Source organism: Myotis myotis, unplaced genomic scaffold (assembly GCF_014108235.1).
Source record: "Myotis myotis isolate mMyoMyo1 unplaced genomic scaffold, mMyoMyo1.p scaffold_m19_p_1, whole genome shotgun sequence".
NCBI lineage: Eukaryota > Metazoa > Chordata > Mammalia > Chiroptera > Vespertilionidae > Myotis > Myotis myotis.
In genome coordinates, this window is record NW_023416313.1 from 151,634,265 (window position 1) to 151,656,102 (window position 21,838).

Genomic DNA, 21,838 nt, shown 5'->3' on the forward strand with positions numbered 1-21,838 from the left:
TATGTCCAAAGTATATAAAGTAAATAATCAGTTTTACATGAATAAAAACTAAGTTATCCAAAAGCAGATATTTATTTCCTTTCAAGCTCTTTAAATGTTCACATATATGGATGTGAATGAGCATAAAAATTGACTATGTCCAAACTCTATAAAATCAAAACACAATATTATCACAATAGTAAGCAAGTGAACTCATGATAAACTTATCTTAATGCAGAGTTCTTCTGTGTCAGTGGTCAGCAAACCGCGCCTCGCAAGCCACATGCGGCTCTTTGGCCCCTTGAGTGTGGCTCTTCCACAAAATACCACGTGCGGCGTGCACATACAGTGCAATTGAAACTTCGTGTCCCATGTGCAGAAGTCGGTTTTCGGCCTGAGCGAGTCTATTTTGAAGAAGTGGCGTTAGAAGAAGTGGGGGGTGTCGGTCAGTCGGGCAACGGGAGACATGGCGCAGGCGGGCCGCGGGATACGCAGCTCGGGGTAGGCGCCCGTGATTCATGCAGGAGTTGAGTGAGCCAGTCAGTCAGCAGTCTCATGTGCAGTGGTTAGTGCTAGTCACGTCCGCAAATCGTGCGCGGGTGACAAAAGTACCTACTCGAAGCATAAAGTTACCTGTATTTTTCCAACCAGCTGCAAATCCCACAGGTATTTTTGTCATCAGTTTAAGAATTGTAATTCTTTTGTGTTGGTGGCTTTATTATTATAAAATGAAACTTTTTTTAGGTGCCCTGTTTGAGATGGCGACAAAGAAGAAGCAAAAAACAAAAACAAAAAAAAAAACAGAAGACAAAAACAGTGAATTTAAAATTGAATGTACCTACCTATATAGTTTAAGTTTAAAAAATTTGGCTCTCAAAAGAAATTTCAATTGTTGTACTGTTGATATTTGGCTCTGTTGACTAATGAGTTTGCTGACCACTGTTCTATGTTAGACTAGTGTTTGTGCCCATTTGTGGAATTGCAGTCATAAGGGAAGTCAGAAGTACCTAGAAGTGTGCTTTCCCTGGTTGAAGACATTGCCCAAAATAACTAGAAGTTTCATCCAGTTGCTCAAGTAATCCAATCATTTCCTATTCCTATCCTTTGTTTTGATGTTTTACAATCAATGTTGAAGAACACTGCTTTTACTCCTTGACCATTAATTTAATTAATGTAAAATTTAACTGGTTTGTGATTCTCTTTTCAGGATCCAAACTCATAGTTTTAAAAACTATGATTTCAACCTGTGGTATTCAAATACACTTCCTAAGATGATTCCCAAAGTAAGAAATAAACTCAGTAAAATACAGTGTTTGTTTAAAATCTACTGTGGTGAAAAAAAATAAAAATAAAATCTATTATGGGTGAAAATAATCTACATAATAAAAGCCTAAGTGGCATCATGCCCTTGTGCAACACCCTGTGCGACATCATCACAAGATGGCTGCCACAAGATGACTGTCATGATATGGCTGCTCTCACGTCGTCACAAGATGGTCACCACAAGATGGCCACCACAAGATGGCCAGCAGAGGAGGGCATTTGTGGGTGATCAGGTCGGCAGGGGAGGGCAGTTGGGGGGGACCAGGCCTACAGGGAAGGGCAGTTATGGGCAACCAGGCTGGCAGGGGAGAGCAATTGGGGGTGATCAGGCAGGCAGGCAGAAGCAGTTAGGGGCAATCAGGCAGTCAGGGAGGTGAGCGGTTAGGAGCCAGCAGTCCGGATTGTGAGAGGGATGTCCGACTGCCAGTTTAGGCCTGATCCCTTTGGGAATCCCAAGAGGTCCCAGATTGGAGAGGGTGCAGGCTGGGCTGAGGGACACGCTCCCTGCACAAATTTTGTGCACCAGGCCTCTAGTTAACAATAAGTAGTAACATTATAGCTTCAGTTTACACTATGAAATATTTAGCCATAAAGTATTTTCCCATATTAAAATTAACTTCTGTAATTTATTATAATTGGCATGCATTCATTTTTTAAATAAAATGATTAAGCATAATGCACATTCAAAAAACATATATACTTTTAAAATCAATGGGATCCTGAAATAGTATTGTATTTGTTTGTTTTCTTCTCCTCTCAGGCTTTTTTTTTTTTTTAATATATTTTATTGATTTTTTACAGAGAGGAAGGGAGAGAGATAGAGAGTTAGAAACATCGATGAGAGAGAAACATCGATCAGCTGCCTCCTGCACATCTCCCACTGGGGATATGCCCGCAACCCAGGCACATGCCCTTGACCGGAATCAAACCCGGGACCCTTCAGTCCGCAGGCCGACACTCTATCCACCGGGCCAAACCGGTTTCGGCATCCTCTCAGGCTTTTAAAAGCAGGACAAAAATTCACAGGGTATTATTTACTCTCATGTTAGCTACCCTGTGCCAAATGTCTCATGTCTTACTGCCTATAAACTGATAGCTCTTCCTGTCTTGAACTATAATTAGGAAATAAAATTTTACTTTTATATCATTTTTATATATACTTTATATACTTTTATATATACTTTATTGATTTCAGAGAGAAAAGGAAAGGGAGAGAGCAATAGAAATATCAATGATGAGAAAGAATCATTGATTGGCTGCCTCTTGCACACCCCACAGTGGGGATAGGGCCAACAGCCAGGGCATATGCCCTGACCAGGAACCAAACTGGGATCTCCTGGTTCATAGGTCTACGCTCAACCACTGAGCCACACTGGCGGGGCACTTTTATATTATTTTTTTTTACAAAATAAACTACTGAGAAAAATCTTGTTTTAGAAAAAGAAAGAAAATTGCTGAGTTCATTCCAAGGTGTATGTGTGGTATTTAATATACACTGAGTGTCCAGATTATTATGACCACCCCATCAGTACTTCGTTGGGCCTCCTTTTGCCTTCAATACTGCATGATTCTTCTTGGCATTGACTCCACGAGATGTTGAAAGGTGATGCGAGGAATCTGACACCATACCTGATGAATAGCACTGTCTAGTTCTGTGAGATTTGATGGTTGTGAAACCAGCTGCCTGATGGCTCTTTTAACTTCGTCCCACAAATGCTCAATTGGATTGAGATCTAGTGATTGTGGGGGCCATCTAAGCAAGGTAAAGTCTCCCTCATGTTCTTGAAACCACTCCTGCACAACATGAGCACCAGGGTATGGTGCATTGTCTTGTTGGGAAGAAGCCATCTCCATTGGGATACACCATCAACATGATAGGATGAACTTGATCAGCAACGATACTTAGGTATGTTGTGTTATTCAGACGTTGTTCCACATGAATTAAAGGGACCAAATCATGCCAGGAAAACATGCCCCAAACCATAACACTGACCCCACCAGCTTGAAGGTTTGTACTCATGCATGTGGGGTGCATGCTTTCATGCTGTTTCCGCCATCTGCATGATGCAATTGGAAACATGATTCATCGGACCACATGACTTTTTATGTTGTTTTCCATAGTGTTTGCATCAGTGCACTAGGGTTCCCTTTCTGCACATCCTCACCAGCACTTATTGATGGTAGTCATTCTGGCAAGTGTGAGGCTATATCTCATTGTGGTTTTAATTTGCATCTCTCTGATGATTAGTGACATTGAACATTTTTTGCATGTTTATTGGCCATCTGTATGTCCTCTTTGGAGAAGTGTCTATTCAGGTCCTTTGCCCATATTTTAATTGGGTTGTTTGTCTTCCTGGTGTTGAGTTGTATAAGTTCTTTATACATTTTGGAAATTAACCCCTTATCAGATGTATCATTGCCAAATATTTTATCCCATACGGTGGGTTCCCTTTTCATTTTGTGGATAATTTCCTTTGCTATGAGAAGCTTTTTAGTTTGATGTAGTCACATCTGTTTATTTTTTCCTTTGTTTCTTTTGCATTGGGAACTATATCAGCAAAGATATTGCTGCAAGAGATGTCTGAGATTTTACTGCCGATGTTTTCTCATCAACTGTAATGATTCATAATAAAAGCAATGTCTGACAAAAATCCACATCAATCCATGGGTTAAGTCGTGAATTTGGAATTTTAAAAAGGTTTGGAGTTAAGTGACAGAGATGTCAACCAATTTAAAATTTATTCATGACATGCTTTCTTGCCAAGTTATTGAAATGCACTTTGAAGCCTGTGATGCAGAGTAACTCCACCTTGTAAAATGAAACATCATTATAATATTTTATAGTGAAAGGTGTAATGATTATGTTAGTATTTTGTGCCATAAAGATAATCTCTTAAAATCTCATAGTTTTAGGTAAAGAAATAGGATATTGGGGACTAGATATTAGTTAGAAGAAATATTACTAAGAAATATTAATCATGCTCCATTAACCGTGATTGTTTTGTTCTGATTTAAGAAAGCACATTCTAGCGCAGCCACCATGGCTCAGTGGTTGTGAAGCATAGTAACCTCCATCTTGTGTAAAAACTTCTGTTTGAAATTTTAACCCTGCTATTTTGGCTTCTGTAAACTCTTGTTTGCTTAAATAATAGGGAAAAATAAGACTACTCCCATTCCAGAGAGGCCATAAACTATGCCCCAGACAGAGTTGTCAATGCTGGCGCCAGGCTAGGCCTTGAGATATGGTCTCACAGCCCAGTACCAGCACACAGGACTTTTTTCTCAGAAGGTCTGGAAGTCTCATTCCCAATTTGGAGACAAAGAGCTGAAAAAGGTATAAATAGAGAAGACTTCCACCATGTTGGGGCCCGGAATTTGACAGAGACATTCTACTCTGAGCCTGCTAGTGCTAGCGTAATAATAAAAGACTCCAAACTATTTTAGCTTATTGATTAAGGCATCTTCTGATTTACAATATAACAGTTGCACATCGATCTGTGAACTGGGAGATCACATGATTCACCATCAGGGCGCATGCCCGGGCGAGGGCTACATCCCCAGTGTGGATCATGCAGGAGGCAGCCAATCAAAGATTCTCTTTCATCATTAATGTTTCTATCTCTTTCCCTGTCCCTTCCTCTCTGAAATCAATTTTTTTAAAAAGAAAAAGAAAGCACATTCTAATCTGGCTGGGAGTTATATGGGACCTGGGAGCTAACCTGGAAATGTGGCCCATTTTCCCCAAAAGAGAGCTGCCTATTATCATGGAAAGATTAACAACTTTGTTGTGGAAAGGAAACAATGGAGTCCCTGGATGCCACCCGGCCCTTTGCAAACTCCCAGACCACATTACCTATAATGTATAACCATTACATCCATTCTTATTCCTTTTGCCCATTTCCCCCTGTAGTCTTTGTCTTTGTACCCCATATAAGCAGTTGGTTTATGGGGGAGAGGTAGAGAGCAGATTTTTGTGGATGACCTGCTGCTCTTTCATACTGCCAGCATTATTGGGATAACCATTCATCTATTATTCCACCCTGTCTCTGCTTAATTGGCTCAAATAGTGAAAGGTAGCCCTGACCCATTGGTTGTCTGATTTCAATAGCAGGATACCTAAATAAAACATTATTATTAATAATTTAGTGAGCATAAAACTGTTCATTGTACCATTAATGTATATCACATTTTAAATTACTTAACATATCTTAACTTTCTCTTTATAACTTCTAATTTCTGAATATGTTAATATTGTACGTAATATATGCTTTTAGTAATGAATCAATAACATATGTAGAACAATTGTTATGTTGAGATGTTATGCTCAGAAAATTTTGGATATTATTCATCTAATAAATTACCCACAAAGTTGTGAGAAGGAGGGGAGATGATAGTTTGGGAGTCATGTGAGGGAAAGGAGGGGTCCATTAAATAAAAAATGTCTACACTTACTATAGTGCAATGAATCATCCAATACTCTCATGCCTATTTTAATCATGCCAATGCTCAGAGACAACAGCAGCATATTACAGGGCCCAGAATTAAGTGTAAACCTCTCTCCTGGTCATGCTAGGGCAGCAGCTTCAGTGTTTTAACAACTCCCACTGAAATTTGGATTCCCAGAGCTCCAACAGATATGCCTCCAAAGTGGTTCACAACTTTATAAAAGAGGCAGATCATAGTGTGCAGAGTAGTATACAGTGCGCCACAGGGTGTGAAAGGTAGATTTGCAATATTAAATAATCCTGTGAATATGTCGTGCCTCATACTATGCCTTTAGAACAGGTAAGAGAAAATATTCTAGAGTTAATTCATTAGATGTTTAATGTACTGTAGATGCTGTTTTAATTAATTTTGTGTTTGCTGGAAGAAAAGGATGTGATTTTGAGATATGAAATGTTCTCATTGGGAGGTCACATACTATTTCACAATGAGCTATAACCAATAATTTTTATGAAAATTTAAAGGATATATGCTCTCAAAGTGACGTAGCAGAGTAAAATTTGACAGTAGGTGGTAAGTTATTAGGAATGATGACTAAATTTAAGAAAAGTAAATCCTGAGCATCCAGATAACTCATACCATCATCAAAAATAATGGAAAAGCTAGAAACTCATAATTATTTACAGATTAGGAATATTTTTCTTTTTATCAAGTTTCAGGTGTTGACAGAACATGTAAGTAAGCATATTAGAGAAGGAGCTGATGAGGGAGAATTAGTGACTAGAGCTAGATATTTGGAAAACTCTCTGTATAAAACTTACCATTAGACCATAAATATAAATATGATCTTAAATGAGTAAAGAGACAGAAGTCCTTACAAGATGTTCAAATGTAGGGAAATGCAGGGAAATGTAAATTAATTCAGGACACTTATTATGAGTATTTTAACTAGTTGGGAAAGTATTAACAATACTGCTAAACAAAACCAGAGAATAGCAAGTTTCCTTATACATAGGGCAGTAAAAAACATAAATTTAAATAGGGGACACTAAGAAACTTTAAAACTAGATTGGATGGGATTTGCAGTATGTTGTTGATTGTCTTCTACTGCAAGATATTTGAGTACAAGCTGCTGGACCGTTCTAGAAAGCTGAATTTAAAATGCTAAAGTAATATATTAAAAATAATTTTTTAAGGTTTTATTTTTTATTATTATCATAGATTTTTTTTCTAGCTCAAGCTGTGGTATGCATAAATAATTTTAACTTAAGAATAAGAGCAAAAGTAAAATAATAGTTCAAGTTTTATTGAATATAATTCACATGGTAAAAATTTACCTGTTTTAAGTACACATTTTAATGATTATTACATTTGCATAGTTATCCAACTATCACTACAATCTTATTTTAAATAATTTTCATCATCACAGAAAGAAAAATTGTGCCCTCAATCCCCAACTCACTCAATCCTCAACTCAAGGTGACCACCACTATACCTCTGTCTCTATCAATTTGTGTTACTAAGGCCAATAAATGAAATTACACCACATGTGGTCTATTATGCCAGGCTTCTTTTACTGAGCATTATGTTTTTGAAGTTCATCTGTAACTTAGCATAACTATTTATAATTTTTAAAAACCATAAAATCAAATAAAGATCAAAATTGTATTGGTTTTCTTAAATTGCCTATAATGAAAGAGGAAGGAAATAATTACTTGAATAAGTTACTTGTATATTAATGCATGAGCAAGAACAAAAATGTTCATATCCAAGTATTTAATAAAACAAGTGTTGGCCGAAACCGGTTTGGCTCAGTGGATGAGTGTCGGCTTGCGGACTGAGGGGTCCCAGGTTCGATTCCGGTCAAGGGCATGTACCTGGGTTGCGGGCACATCCCCAGTAGGAGATGTGCAGGAGGCAGCTGATCGATGTTTCTCTCTCATCGATGTTTCTAACTCTCTATCTCTCTCCCTTCCTCTCTGTAAAGAATCAATAATATATATATATATATATATATATATATATATATATATATATATATATACACATACATACAAGTATTGGCTCATTCCTTTCCTAAAAAAGATTTATATGGAAAATTCTCAGGATTGTAATCTTAGATTTGCATGAATGACTCAAATTCAACACAAACCCTCTCAGCACTCATTCTGAGCCTGACCAAAAGCTTATACATGTATTACCTTGCTTATACTCACCACATCCTTTTGGGGTAGTCCTGTCTCTAAGACTTGTGAGGATTTACTTAATTATGTGGATCTTAAATTTTTAATTACTAAATAAGGGGTGGAGAATAAATATTTCTAATTTCATTCCTAGCTCTGATATTATTATCCAAAGTGCACCACAAATTGAGTAAAAGTAATTACAATAAACTGTGCAATTAATTATTCAAAAGAAAGAAATTTTTCTTCCCTAATAGAATTTTTGTCTAAACTGTATGATTATTTCTTTCCTTCTATTTATATTGCCTTTTTATACTGATAGTATAAAAATAGGCATATAAAGTGCAGAACTAAAGAAATATTTTTGGAAAGCTTGCTTGACAAAGGAAGGAGAGGAGTAAGAGAAACAAATGCTGGGAAAGCCATCACATAAGTGAATACCAGCTTTCCCTCCTAAGTAAAAGGGCACAATAAAATATTTCTTAATCAATTTATACTTAATTGTATTAATTGTTGTTGTTAATCCTCACCCAAAAAATATTTTTTACATTGATATTTAGAGAGAGTGGAAGGGAGGGAGCAAGGGAGAGAGGAGAAGTAGAAAGAGGAAGAGAGAAAGAGAGAGAAAGAGATACATTGATCTGAGATACAAATTGATTGGTTGCCTGCCCTACATGCCCTGATTGCGGCCTGGTTCCCACCTGCAACCCGGGTAGGTGCCTTTGATCAGGAATTGACCCACAACTCTTCGGTGCTTGGGCCCATGCTCCAGGCACTGAGCCAAGTTTTTCTGTTGTTGTATCAAGGGGCATAAAATTCCATGTAGCAAACGTATGCATTCCCAAATTATAACTGGCATATTCATTCCATCTAATAATTATCAAGACTTTCATTCTCTAATTATTGCAATCACTGTCACAAAAGTCTCAACAGCAAAATTTCTGCTCACTCACATGATAGCAATGTAGCACAACCCTTCAGAGAAGGCATGGTGTGATGGCGGTCCTCTCTGTGCTTCTCCAGACCCACAGTCCATCATTCAGCATCCACTCCGCATACTCCTGAAGGTTGTCCTACGGGAACCACATCACCTTCATCTTTATTTTCCCTAATTTATAGGCATCATCTGTTTCTTAAAGTATCTAAGTAAGGAAAGCAATTGAAGGGATTAAGTTTGGAGAATGGTGATAGGATATTTTTGACAAGAGCCTGAGTAGAAATGAAAATAGGGTGAGAATTACAGGTTATTGGAGAAAAGAGAACAGACACTTCCTATGCATCTTTATATCTTAATTCAGTCCCTTTTCTAAATACACCATTCTTTCTTTTCACTGCTTTTAATTATTTTCTTCCTATAAATTCTCACACATTCTCTAAGCCTGTCCTTTTTGTTTATTGATCATGAGAATTGTTTTTACTTTTTAAATGTTTTGAAGATAAAAACGTAAAGCCATATCTGAAGTGTCACTTGGAATTGGTCTCCATTATTTTAAAATTCGTACATGTTCCAAACACCTTGTAATAAATTTAATGCTTTCTTATATGGTTTATTGCTATTTTTGTTTGATAATTATGTCTCTCTAGATTATAAATTTTCTAGACCATAGGGCATCAATTTATTCTATATAAGAAAAAATAGTGCAGTTAATTACAACTTAGAGGGATTCAAATATACTTATTGAATCATATCTCCTAAGGAATTCACATGGAACATAAGAATTCAATAAATATGTAGTAATATAGTAACTTAACCATAAACACACATTTCTTGAATTTTGGAGGCAATGTGGTATATTAATATGAGCCCAGATTCTGATGTCAGACTGACTGGGCTTGATACCAGCTTTGATGCTTGTTAGCTGTGTACCCATGAGTAAGTCATTAAATACTTCTATGCCATAGTTTCCTAATATGCAAAAATTAGGACAATAATAATACTTGGGATTGTTATGAGGCTCAAATGTGTTAATGTATGTGAAACAAAACAGATCTTAGCACACAAAAATCACCTAATGTTACTGATTGATTTTGATCATTCTAGATCCCATGAACAATGTCTAAAAAGTTAGTATGATATATTACAATTAAAGACAATGTAGTATGATATATTACAACCTGGAAAAATCTATATGTTAGGATTGAATTCTTTCATTATTTATTCCTAAAACACCACATATGTACACGTACACATAATACACACACTCTTCACTGAAAACAAGTTCAAAAATATCTGAGTCTGAGCCCTTGTTTCTCAGTATACTACACAAAAGAAACTAAAAAGCAATATTATTTTTAATGAATTCAAAGACTCATTTACATGTATAAATTAGTTTCTAATTTTGTGTGTGTACACTTGTTTATTTTAGAATGATAGAATAACCTTAGCAAATTACTTCAAAGATATAGGACAATACAATTCCCTCAACTCCAAATCCTAATATCATATATTGAGTAACATAATCTCAAAGGTTGACACATAAAAAAGATTATAATTAAAAAGGCAAAATAAATATTAATCTAGTTACTTATCTAATTTTTTCACATAAACACATTAGTGACAAAGTCATGATCAATTGGTGAGTATTATTTGATAGAATACAGTAGAAAACAAAATTTCACTATTTCAAATGCTCTTTAATTAGTAACTATAAGAATATTGTTACTAAGTGATGTGACCCATAAACTAATCTCTAATTATAAATAGTGATATGCTGATACATTTCAGATGCTCTCCTATTACCAACTATTATTCATTAACTAGAAATAGAAAAACATTGGTGCTCACTGTGGCTTAATTTTCTTTATTCTTTTTGTAGAAAGAACTTCTGGGACTTTTCTGATTTGAGTAAATGGATCTCAAAAATGCATCTGTAGTGACTGAGTTTATTTTACTAGGATTTTCTGGACAATGGGAACTTCAGATTTTCTTCTTTGTGACATTCTCCTTGGTCTACGGTGCTACTGCATTGGGAAACATTCTCATTATAGTCACAGTGACTTTTAGCGCCACCCTTCATTCTCCCATGTACTTCCTCCTTGGAAACCTCTCTTTCTTGGACATGTGTCTCTCCACTGTCACCACACCCAAGATGATCACAGACTTGCTCGCTGAACACAAGACCATCACCATATGGGGCTGCATGACACAGATGTTCTTCATGCACTTCTTTGGGGGGGCTGAGATGACTCTTTTGATAGCCATGGCCTTTGACAGATACGTAGCCATATGTAAACCTCTGCACTACAGGACAATCATGAGCCATCGCTTGCTGAAGGGGTTTGTGATACTTTCGTGGATAATTGGGTTTATACACACCATGAGCCAGATGGTACTAATAGTGAATTTGCCTTTCTGTGGCCCCAATGTTGTAGACAATATATTTTGTGACCTTCCCCTTGTGATTAAACTTGCTTGTATCCAGACATATACCCTGGAACTATTTGTCATTGCTGACAGTGGGCTGCTCTCACTTATCTGTTTCAGCCTCCTGCTTGTCTCCTACGCTGTCATCCTGGTCACTGTGTGGCAACGATCACCTGGAGGGCTCTCCAAGGCTCTGTCCACATTGTCTGCTCATGTCATTGTAGTCACTCTGTTCTTTGGACCTTGTATCTTTATCTATGCCTGGCCATTCAATAGTTTTGCAGGCAATAAAATCCTTTCTGTATTTTACACTGTTATCACACCCTTCCTGAATCCGATTATCTATACCCTGAGAAACCAGAAAATGCAAGTGGCCATGAGAAAATTACGGATCCTACTTGTTAGCTCTATGCAGAACTTCTAAATTTAAGCACAATAAAATTAACACTACTTTCAAATACTATGCTAACAAACTTGAGTAGATTATACAAAACACATGGTTTCACTCTTCTTGTGTTAAAATTATAACCAGTAGAGAAAAAAATTAATAATAAAATATTTTTCATGATCACAATGCAGTTATAGCATATAATGATAATTAGCAGCCTGCAGCAAAACAGACATAAAATCATTGAGTACTTTTACATAGGCATTCAATATATATTTACTAATAAAGAAATAAATATGACTAATTAGAGCTTTAGTCTTCTTATTTGACAAGGTAATATGTCAAACTTTTGAGCAAAATAGATTCATGTCACAATTCTATATAATAAAAGTCCAGCAAGTGAATGGTGGAACGACCAGTCGCTATGTTGGGCACTGACCACCAGGGGGCAGATGCTCAATGCAGGAGCTGCCTTTAGTGGTCAGTGTGCTCCCACAGCAGGAGAAGCCGCTCAGGGGGCGGGTTCAAAATGTCTTGGCTAATCAGAATGAGTGGCTGCTCCCGCAGGGGGCCCCCCAGTGCACAGATCCCGTGCACTGGGCCTCTAGTTTCATTTTAAACAAAGATGAATGCTGAGCAAGAAGAATCCCAGAGTTTCCATTTACCTAAATATATTCTAATTATATTAATTGAGAACTTAATTTGTATCTCATGCTCTAATGTAGAATGGTGGTAGACAAGATTTCTTCTTTTTGAAAATTTTCTTCATTGTTGAAAGCATTACAGATGTTCCTCTTTTTCCTCCCCATTGAACCCCTTCCTTCCAACTCCTGCCCCCTTTCTAGGCCTTCACCCCTCTATTTTATGTGTCCATGGGGTAATCATATATGCATATAAATTATTAGGTTGATCTCTTCCCTCTCCCACCACATTCCCTCTGAGGATCCTCAGTGTGTTGCCTGCTTCCATGTGTCTGGATCTATTTTGTTTGTAGGTTTATTATGTTCATTAGATTCCACATATAAGTGAGATCATATGATACTAGTCTTTCTGTGACTGGCTTGTTTCACTTAGTGTAATACTCTCCTAGTACCTCCATGCTGCCTTAAAGATAACAGATCCTTCTTTTTACAGCTGCATAGTATTCCATGGTGTAAATATACCACAGCATTTTTATCCACTCATCCACTGATGGACACTTGGACTAATTTCAGATCTTAGCCACTATAAATTGCACTGCTCTGAACATAGGGTGCATACATTCTTTCTGATTGGTGTTTTGGGTTTCTTAGGATATATTCCTAGAAGTGGGATCACTAGGAATATGGCAGTTCTATTTTAAATATTTTTAGGAAACTCTACATTGTTTTGCATAGTGGCTGTATCAGTCTGTATTCCAACCCAGTAGTGTACTGGGATTCCCTTTCCCACATCCTTCCCAGCATTTATCATTTGTTGATTTATTGATGGTAGTTATTCTAACAGGTGTGTGGCAGTACCTCATTGTCATTTTAATTTGCATCTTTCTGATGATTAATGGCTTCGGGTTTTTTTTCATGTCTCTTGGCCATTTGTATGACCTCTTTGGAGAAGTGTCTATTTAAGTCTCATGCCTATTTTTTATTGGGTTATCTGCCTTCCTATTGTTGAGTTGTATATATTTTGGCTATTAACCCCTTATCAGCTGTATCATTGACAAATATGTTCTCCCATACGGTGGTTTTCCTTTTCATTTTCATGCTGGCTTATTTTGCTGTGCAGAAGCTTTTTATTTATGGAGTCCCATTTGTTTCCTTTTTTCTTTGTTTCTTTTGCCCTCAGCATTGTATCAGTGAACATTTTGGTACATGAGATATCTGATATTTTGCTGCCTATGTTTTCTTCAAGGATTTTTATAGTTTTTCAGCTTACATTTATCCATTGTGAGTTTATTCTTATGTATGGTGTAAGTCGGTGGTCTAGTTTCATTTTTCACGCAAACACCATTTATTGAAGAGACTGTCTTATCTGCATTATATGCTCTTGCTTCCTTTGTCAAATATTAATTGAGCATAGTGGCTTGGGTTGATTTCTGCATTCTCTGTTCTGTTCCATTGATCTCTATGCCTCCTCTTGTGCTAGTGCCAGGCTAAGGTTTATATATGTTATGATGATTTGCTTCATTCTTCAGCACTAAGGTGACTTTTGTTTTAAGAACTTGAAGGCTGGTTTTGAATTATGATTTAATTAACTTATTTATTATTAAATTGAGTTATTATTGAACTGACTTCTCCTTACCTAGAAATGGAAAAATAATTGGCTTCTCAATAGGCTCAAACATCCATCTAATTAAACAAAGAGAATGAAAAAAGGAAAAATAAGTGCATACATATAAATAATAAAATGTTGGGCTCTGCCTTTATCTTTTTACCTAATATCACATCTCCATATATAAGCAAGATAGACTACTATTTATTTTGTCACCTGTATTTCACTTAACTAGGATTAAATTCCACTGTCTGACAGAATTATCAAACACCAGTGTATATAACTACAGAGAAATTGGACTTAAAATTTTTTGCCTAGCCTGGTGTGGCTCAGTGGTTGATCATCGATCCAGGAACCAATGGTCACCAGTTCGATTCCCAGTCCAGGTTATGCGCTCAATCCCCAGTAGTGGGCATGCAGGAGGTAGCCAATCAATGATTCTTTCTCATCATTAATGTTTCTATCTCCTTCTCCCTTCCTCTCTGCAATCAATAAAAATATATTTTAAAAATGTTTCCAACTTTCACTAAACATGAACAACATAATTTTAGAGTAATGAAATCTTACTAATTTCACAATTACCTATGGATTTAGGAACTTAAAATAGAAGAAAGAGAAGGAAACTTTGGAATGCTAAAAGCAGTAAACCAGCCTGAATCATGGAGGACATGACAGGAATAGAAATGTTGATAATAATTTGCTATCGATTGAATAACAATCAACCATATAAAGAGTTAAGAAATTCTGTAAGCATTAATATGGAAAATTCCCCAAGATACATGGAAAGTTAAAAATAAGGTGCAAGATATTGTGTATGATATTGTTAAACAAAATCTTAACTTCCATGGCTGAAAGTCTTTTTTTTAATTTTATTTTTCTTATTGACATTATTACAGATATCCCTAATTCCCCCGCCTTTGTCCACCTCCACCGAACCCCAACTCCCCCTTTCCTCTGGTTATCAGCACACTGTTGCCTGTGTCTAGGATTTACAGATGGACAATAGACATTATGAAAAAAATGCTCAACATCACTAATCATCAGAGAGATGAAAATTAAAACCACAATGAGATATTACCTCACACCTGCCAGAATGATTACCAGCAATAAAACAACAAACAATTGCAGACAAAGCCTTTTTAAAAGAAAGGATTTATTGGGCCATGAAGGACCAGGTCCTGGGACATGAAGTCTAAACCAGAAGCAGCAGCAGTAGGTAGAAAAGGCAATGTGTCCATTGTGAAACAGTTGAGGAGCACTTCAAATTTTTTATTGATTGATTAATTTTGAGAGAAAGAGAGGGAGAGAGAGAGAGAAATCAATTTGTTGTTCCACTTATTCATGCATTCATGTTTTTATATGTGCCCTGACTAGTAATCAAACCACAACCTTGGTGTATCAGGATGACGCTTAACCCAATGAACAACCTGACCAGGGCGGAGGAGTGCTTTTTATACATTATGTTTTGGGGAAGAAACATGTAAATTGCTTTGAAAGAATTTATATTTGCTACAGATGAGGAGATGGGATAAGGTAAAGTGTGGTCAGTTCTATAATGGGAGCACCGTCTGTAAGGGAGGAATATTTATTACTTTTGATTGGTTACAGGCAACAGTCCTGAAAATTTATGCAAATGCAGGATGCAGTGGTGGTCTATTGGTGGGCCACTAGACTCCTGGATGTTGATTGAAAGCTCCAACTCTCATTCAGGAATGTGAGCAGTCTTTTTGTCAGCTGGCCCTCAGTAATAAACAGGCTAACTGCTCACTCTCTCTCTCTCTCACTCTCTCTCTCTCATTCTCCAGGTGCTGTAATTTAATTTAGAACATAGACTTTTTCTTGTCAATATGATTTAAAGGTATGTTCAAATGGTGGGGAAAGAATGTACATAAAAATTTACTTATAACTCTGAGTGGTGGACATACAGTGCAATACACAGATCTTGTAACATAGAAACCCACAGCTGAAGCCTATATATTCATGTTGACCAAAGTCACCCCAATCAATTTAATAAATAAAAATAATAATTAAAAAATTTACTTACATAGTCATAGTTTTTAAATTTATGCATTAAAATATATGCAAAAAATAATAAGCTAGACTCTAAATATGGTAGTAAAGCTCAAAAACAAAAAAAGGAAAATATCTCATTTTATGAGTTTCACTTATATGCAGGAAAAATACCATTTAAGAGAAAATAGTTAGTATTGAAGAATGAATTATACATTTTTATTTTATACACCAAATGTTTAGAATCGAAGATGGTGGGAAGTACACATATTGCTTGAAAGCAATCAACCGTAAAGTTTATTTTGTTTCTGTTTTTAGAAATGATGACAAGATAGGCATGGGATATAATTGAGTAGCAATGAACATGAGGACAAGTGGAAGGAGTGAAAAACTTTCAGAGTGGAAGAACATGATTAAATGATAGGGAGAGGGAAGAGAAAATGATAGAGCTAGATTTAAAGAAAACAAAACAAAAAGAGAAAGAAAATTAGGGGACTATAAGAGACAATAAATCAACAGGGAAAATATAACCAAACAAACATAAAAATAAATTAGTAAAATATAGGCTTATTGATGAGTGAAAGGGAAGAGGAAAAATTAGAAAGGACACATGAAGAAATGTTTCACAGAAATGGAGAAATGTACTCCTTGGGTCTCATCTAAACACCTGGTTCCAGGAGCTGGTCTGACCACTGTTTGTACTCCAGGTATGCACAGTGTTGCCTGAAAATGTTTTTGTCTCCATCCTAAGAATAAGGAGAGCTCATTTCCCTCACCTTTCTATTCCTCTACTGTATCATTATTGCCAGAGTCAGATGAATCTCTGAATTAGCTTAAATGGCAAGGAAAATTAGAGATGTAGTATCAAGGATTTTAATTTCTGTTTCAGCCTTTTCTGACAACACTTTTCCCACTAATTTGGTAAAAATTGTATATTTTAGTCTGAAGAGGGATATAATTTGTCAACTTTTTTAAAGAAACACTTTATTTTACCTAGAAAAATTCTCTCTATGACAACCACCATTTCAGAATCACAGGTACAGAAGGTGAGCATGGGAGGTGGAAAGAAAATAGATCAAATAGGTAGTATGGAATCCCATTGGTTAGATAGGAGTGGAAAAAACAGGTGAAAGATAGGGAAGAATGGAAGAGCCTATAACCTTCAATTGCAAAGCCCTTCAAAAATCCTCTGATGTCTTAGAGATATTATTAAACACAAATACATCATGAAATACCAGTCTGAATGAGCTTATAGAATTCGCAAGAAGAGGGCTCTTGACTATCATTTTGAGTGTATTTTTATAGGCAGATAATGGAACAATGTTGAGAAAAATGGCTGTCTCAATGGAGAAAAGAAGTAAACAGAGACCTAATTGGAGAGCTAATAAAATATTTTTTAATTAAAATTTTGTGTAGGGTTCATTCTCCCTCCCCCCTCGTGTGTGTGTGTGTGTGTGTGTGTGTGTGTGTGTGTGTGTGTGTATGCGCATGTGCGCGCATGTGCCTGTAGTGTTTATATTCATATCTGTTGATATGTTGAGGTATGACTTTCATAAGTTCCTCTGATTGCTAGTAGTAGTACATGGAAACATATATTAACCACTCTACAGAACTAGAGATAGTTAGTGTAGATACTTTTAATGTTTTCTAAAAGATGTAACTTTAACAATGCACTGTATAGACTTACTGATGTTTTTTTCTTTAAATTTATTTCTCTTCCTTCTCACTCTCAGCCTTCTCTTTTTCTTTACTTTCTAAATACTGACTGAGTAACATTTTCTGTCAAAGATTTCCCTCCTCTTTGCACCCCATGTTCCACAGAACTTACTTAAAACAACTGCACTATTTATTAAATAGCATGGGAAATATTAGTATGCATTATATTGTATTTTTCTGTAGATTATCAATTTGCAAACTTTAAGAACTTTTCATACCCATAACAAAAAATATTTTGAGTATATACCTAAAATATATGCATACCTACTTATAAAATGTATATATACCATTATAACTAATATATATTCTGAATATTTAAAAAGAATAAAATTAAAATGCACTGATTTGCATATATGTGATTAACAATATACATGTAATAAATATTTATAAAACTTGAGGCCTGGTGCACAAAAATTTGTGCACTCAGGGGTAGAGGGTCCCTCAGCCCGGCCTGTGCCCTCTCACAGTATGGAACCCCTTCGGGGATGTCCACCTGCTGGCTTAGGCCTGCTCCCTGGGGGGATCAGACCTAAACTGGCAGTCAGACATCCCTCTGGCAGCCCAGAAGCCCTCGGGGGATGTCCACTTGCCAGCGGGGAGCAGGCCTAAGCAGCAGTTGGACATCCTTAGCACTGGTTAAGAGGCGGGAGAGGCTCCAGCCACCACCACTGTGCTGGCAGCAGTCAGCCTGACTTATGGCTGAGTAGAGCTCCCCCTGTGGGAGCACACTGATCAACAGGGGGCAGCTCCTGCATTGAGCAACTGCTCCCTGGTGGTCAGTGTGTGTCATAGTGACCAGTCATTCCCAGTCATTTTGCTGTTAGGGTCAATTTGCATATTAACCTTTTATTATATAGGATAGAGGCCTGGTGCATGGGTGCGGGCCGGCTGGTTTGCCCTGAATGGTGTCCCGGATTAGGGTGGGGGTCCCTCTGGGGTGCCTGGACAGCCTGGGTGAGGGGCTGATGGCTGTTTGCAGGCTTGCCAAGCCCCCCAGCTGGAACTTTCACCCCATGGGGTTGTGGCCAGCCTGGGTGAGGGGCTGAGGGCTGTTTTCAGGATGGCCACAGCCCCTTCAAGTGTGGGGGTCCTGCTGGGGTGCCTGGTCAGCCTGGGTGAGGTGCTAATGGCCTTTTTCAGGCTGGCCATGCCCCCGGGTGACCCAAGCTCCCAGACTCTTTTTTTTTTTCTGGGATTTATTTATCTTCTATAATTGAAACTTTGTTGCCACCGCCATCTTTGTGATTGAGTGATGGAGTGCTGGTTAATTTGCATATTACTATTTTATTAGATAGGATACTATTTTCTTTCAACCCATCAATGGATAATCATGTAGCCTTTCTGGAATTAGCTCCCAACACTAAACAGACTGAGCCTTAAATGTGAATTTTTCCCCACAATAACTAGTGTTCTATTTTTCAGACATGGTTCAACTTCTAATTCCAAGCTCTGTAAAGAAGTGATTTTAGACTAGAAATATTATTTTTAGTTATTCAAATACACAAAAATCATCAATTAATAAAGCTGTGTAAATAATTTCTGCATTTGTTCAAACTAAACAGTAAATACCTGCATTCTTCTATTACTGGTCAATATAATGAAAAATATCTCATTCTAGACTTAAATAATGCAAACACAGTCATCTTAGTTTTCTTTTCTTTGAAAAGAATGGATTAAACTACAGGTCCTTTATTGTTACTTCCACTTCTTTTATGCTATAATTTTTATGATTTGAGATAATTAATTTAATATTTTTATATTGGCAAATTTTATATTATACTATATTGTTTGTTGAAAGACTCTCCCTTGGGTACCATACTGGGACTCAGCGAAAGAAGATTTGGAGTACAGAATAACTGAGATTCAGATAGTAACCATTAAGCTGCATGAACAAGCTATGAAACGGCTACTTGGTGGTACTTAACCAGGGATACAGATAGGTTACTACCTCTAAGTTAGGTGAAAAGTAGAGTTATTTTTGGGATCCTGATGATCAGATTCGAGTTAGGGTAATACAAGGATACCAGAGGAAGGGCAATAAGAGTATTACTAAGAGAACACAGAGAGCAAAGCAAAGAGTTAGCTGGCAGAAACTTGGAATTCAGAGGAAATACTTAGTAAAAATTTTGAGTTAATGAATGTGGGTTGTATTTTCCAAGAAACTGGCTAGTTTCATTTTTTCGCAACACCATTTATTAAAGAGACTGTTTTGACTCCATTGTATGCTCTTGCCTCCTTTGTCAAATATTAATTGAGCATAATGGCTTGGGTCAATTTCTGGGTTCTCTATTCTGTTCCATTGGTCTATATGTATGTTCTTGTGCCAGTACCAGTACCTCTTTGGGTGTCTGGTTATGTAGCTCTCTCTCTCCTGCATTGACTTAAAGGTACAAAATACAACACAGCAAGGCACAATGCACAAGGCACTGAACACAAATGTATTCATGATACTAATAACCCCAAATAAAGGTGACCACCAGGGAAAAGAGAATTTGGGGATTAAAAAAAAAGAGTTCAAAAATGATATTGAGAAAAGGAAAAAAAGTAAGAGAGAAAAGAAAGGGAATAAGAAAGAAGTGGGGAAAAACTATTTATATGGGGAGAAAACTCCAATAGAACAGCTAATAAAAAACAATGCAGGGGAGAAACCAAGATGGCGGCATAGGTAAACACTGGAGTTTGCTGCCTCGAACAACCACTTCAAAAATACAACTAAAAGACGGAACGGACATCATCCAGAACCACAGGAAGTCTGGTTGAGTGGAAATTCCACAGCTAGAAGGAAAGAGAAAAGCATACCTGTTGGGGGCCAGATGTAAGCTGGCAAGGTCCTTGCACCTGCAGGGGCTAGCAAGGCTGGGACCCTTACCCACACAGTTTTCCCAGACTTGTTTGGATAGCGATTATCAGTAGAATGGGAGTAACATTTGTAGAATGAGAACAGCCTTTCATAGCTTGCCCAGAAGTCTGTAACTATTTACTGAGATATGCTGTACTGAGAACTTGTCCTTCTGCTATGTCTCTCCCTTAGAGATTAAGAGGAACAAAGAATACATTCCTCTTGACAGACCTCCTATTCAGTGTGTTGTATATAAATAGGATTGTATAGCTAATAAATTCGCTTCAGTTCATCAAGAGAACTGGGGTCCTCCCGACCCCACTTTCCTGTCTTTCTTTCTTTTCTCAATTCCCACCTCCCTGCCTCAGCCCGGCTCAACCCTGTCAGGCTGGCCCTGACAGATCTGGCGCCCGAGCTAAGGGACTGAGGAAATGGGAAAAAGACGGTGAGGAACTCCGTTGGGCTTGGAGAGACGACGTGAGGATCTCCTCCGGATAAAGAGTGCACTCGTTAAGGTAAGGGAGGAGCAATTTTTTGATAATCGGGAGTAAAGCATGGGGCAATTAGAATCTAGAGAAAATGCCCTTTATGGGCAAATGTTAAAGTTTATGTTCAATAGTAGAGGAACTAAGGTTAATGACAAGCAAGTAGAAAATTTTTTAAAATTCATTCAGGAGGTCTGCATTTCCTTATCGAATTTAATACGGGATTATTTAGATCCCACGCATGACCATAATCAACCGTCTCTTAAGCCAGAAAAAAAGGAGAAGCAGCGTGATAGCACAAAACAGGGGTCTAAAAAAGACAGTATATTAAAAAGAAATAATGTAACTTTTAAAGACAATTCAACTCCTCAATATGAGGAGGATTTTGAGGAAGCTGCTGCTCTCTGTCATGATGATAATACAGGTATTGTTCAGGCAAAAGAGGAGGAAGAATGTTTTTCTGCTGGAACTGAAGAGGGCAGTGATATAGAGGATGTGTTGAAATCCTTTTTAGAAACATTAAAGCTTCTTGGCAAGAAAAAGAGAAGCCGCGGGGGCCGTTCCCGCCGCTCTCCGCTGCCTTGTGCAGCACCAGTTCCACTTTCCCCTCTCCAGATGGCCTTGCAGGAGGCACGAAAGTGTGGTGAGGAATTGGGCATTCACGCCTCCCCTGTTATGGAACGGGTGAACCCTCACACGGGACAGCGTGAGCGTGCTTATGACCCGCTTCCTTTTAAAACCTTAAAAGAGTTAAAAACAGCCTGTGCTCAGTATGGGCCCACTTCCCCTTATACTTTAACCATCTTGGAAACTATGGCCTCAGAGGCTCTCCCACCTAATGATTGGAGAGCTATTGCCAAG

The 21,838-nt window shown here is 37.4% G+C and overlaps 1 protein-coding gene across 1 annotated transcript; it reads left to right on the plus strand.

Moving 5' to 3' along the window:
* Positions 1-10,777: 10,777 nt before the first annotated feature.
* Positions 10,778-11,716, plus strand: LOC118664332 (olfactory receptor 4L1-like). The gene has a single exon (XM_036324334.1). It carries the CDS (start codon positions 10,778-10,780, stop codon positions 11,714-11,716), a length of 939 nt encoding a protein of 312 aa, XP_036180227.1.
* Positions 11,717-21,838: the final 10,122 nt, after the last annotated feature.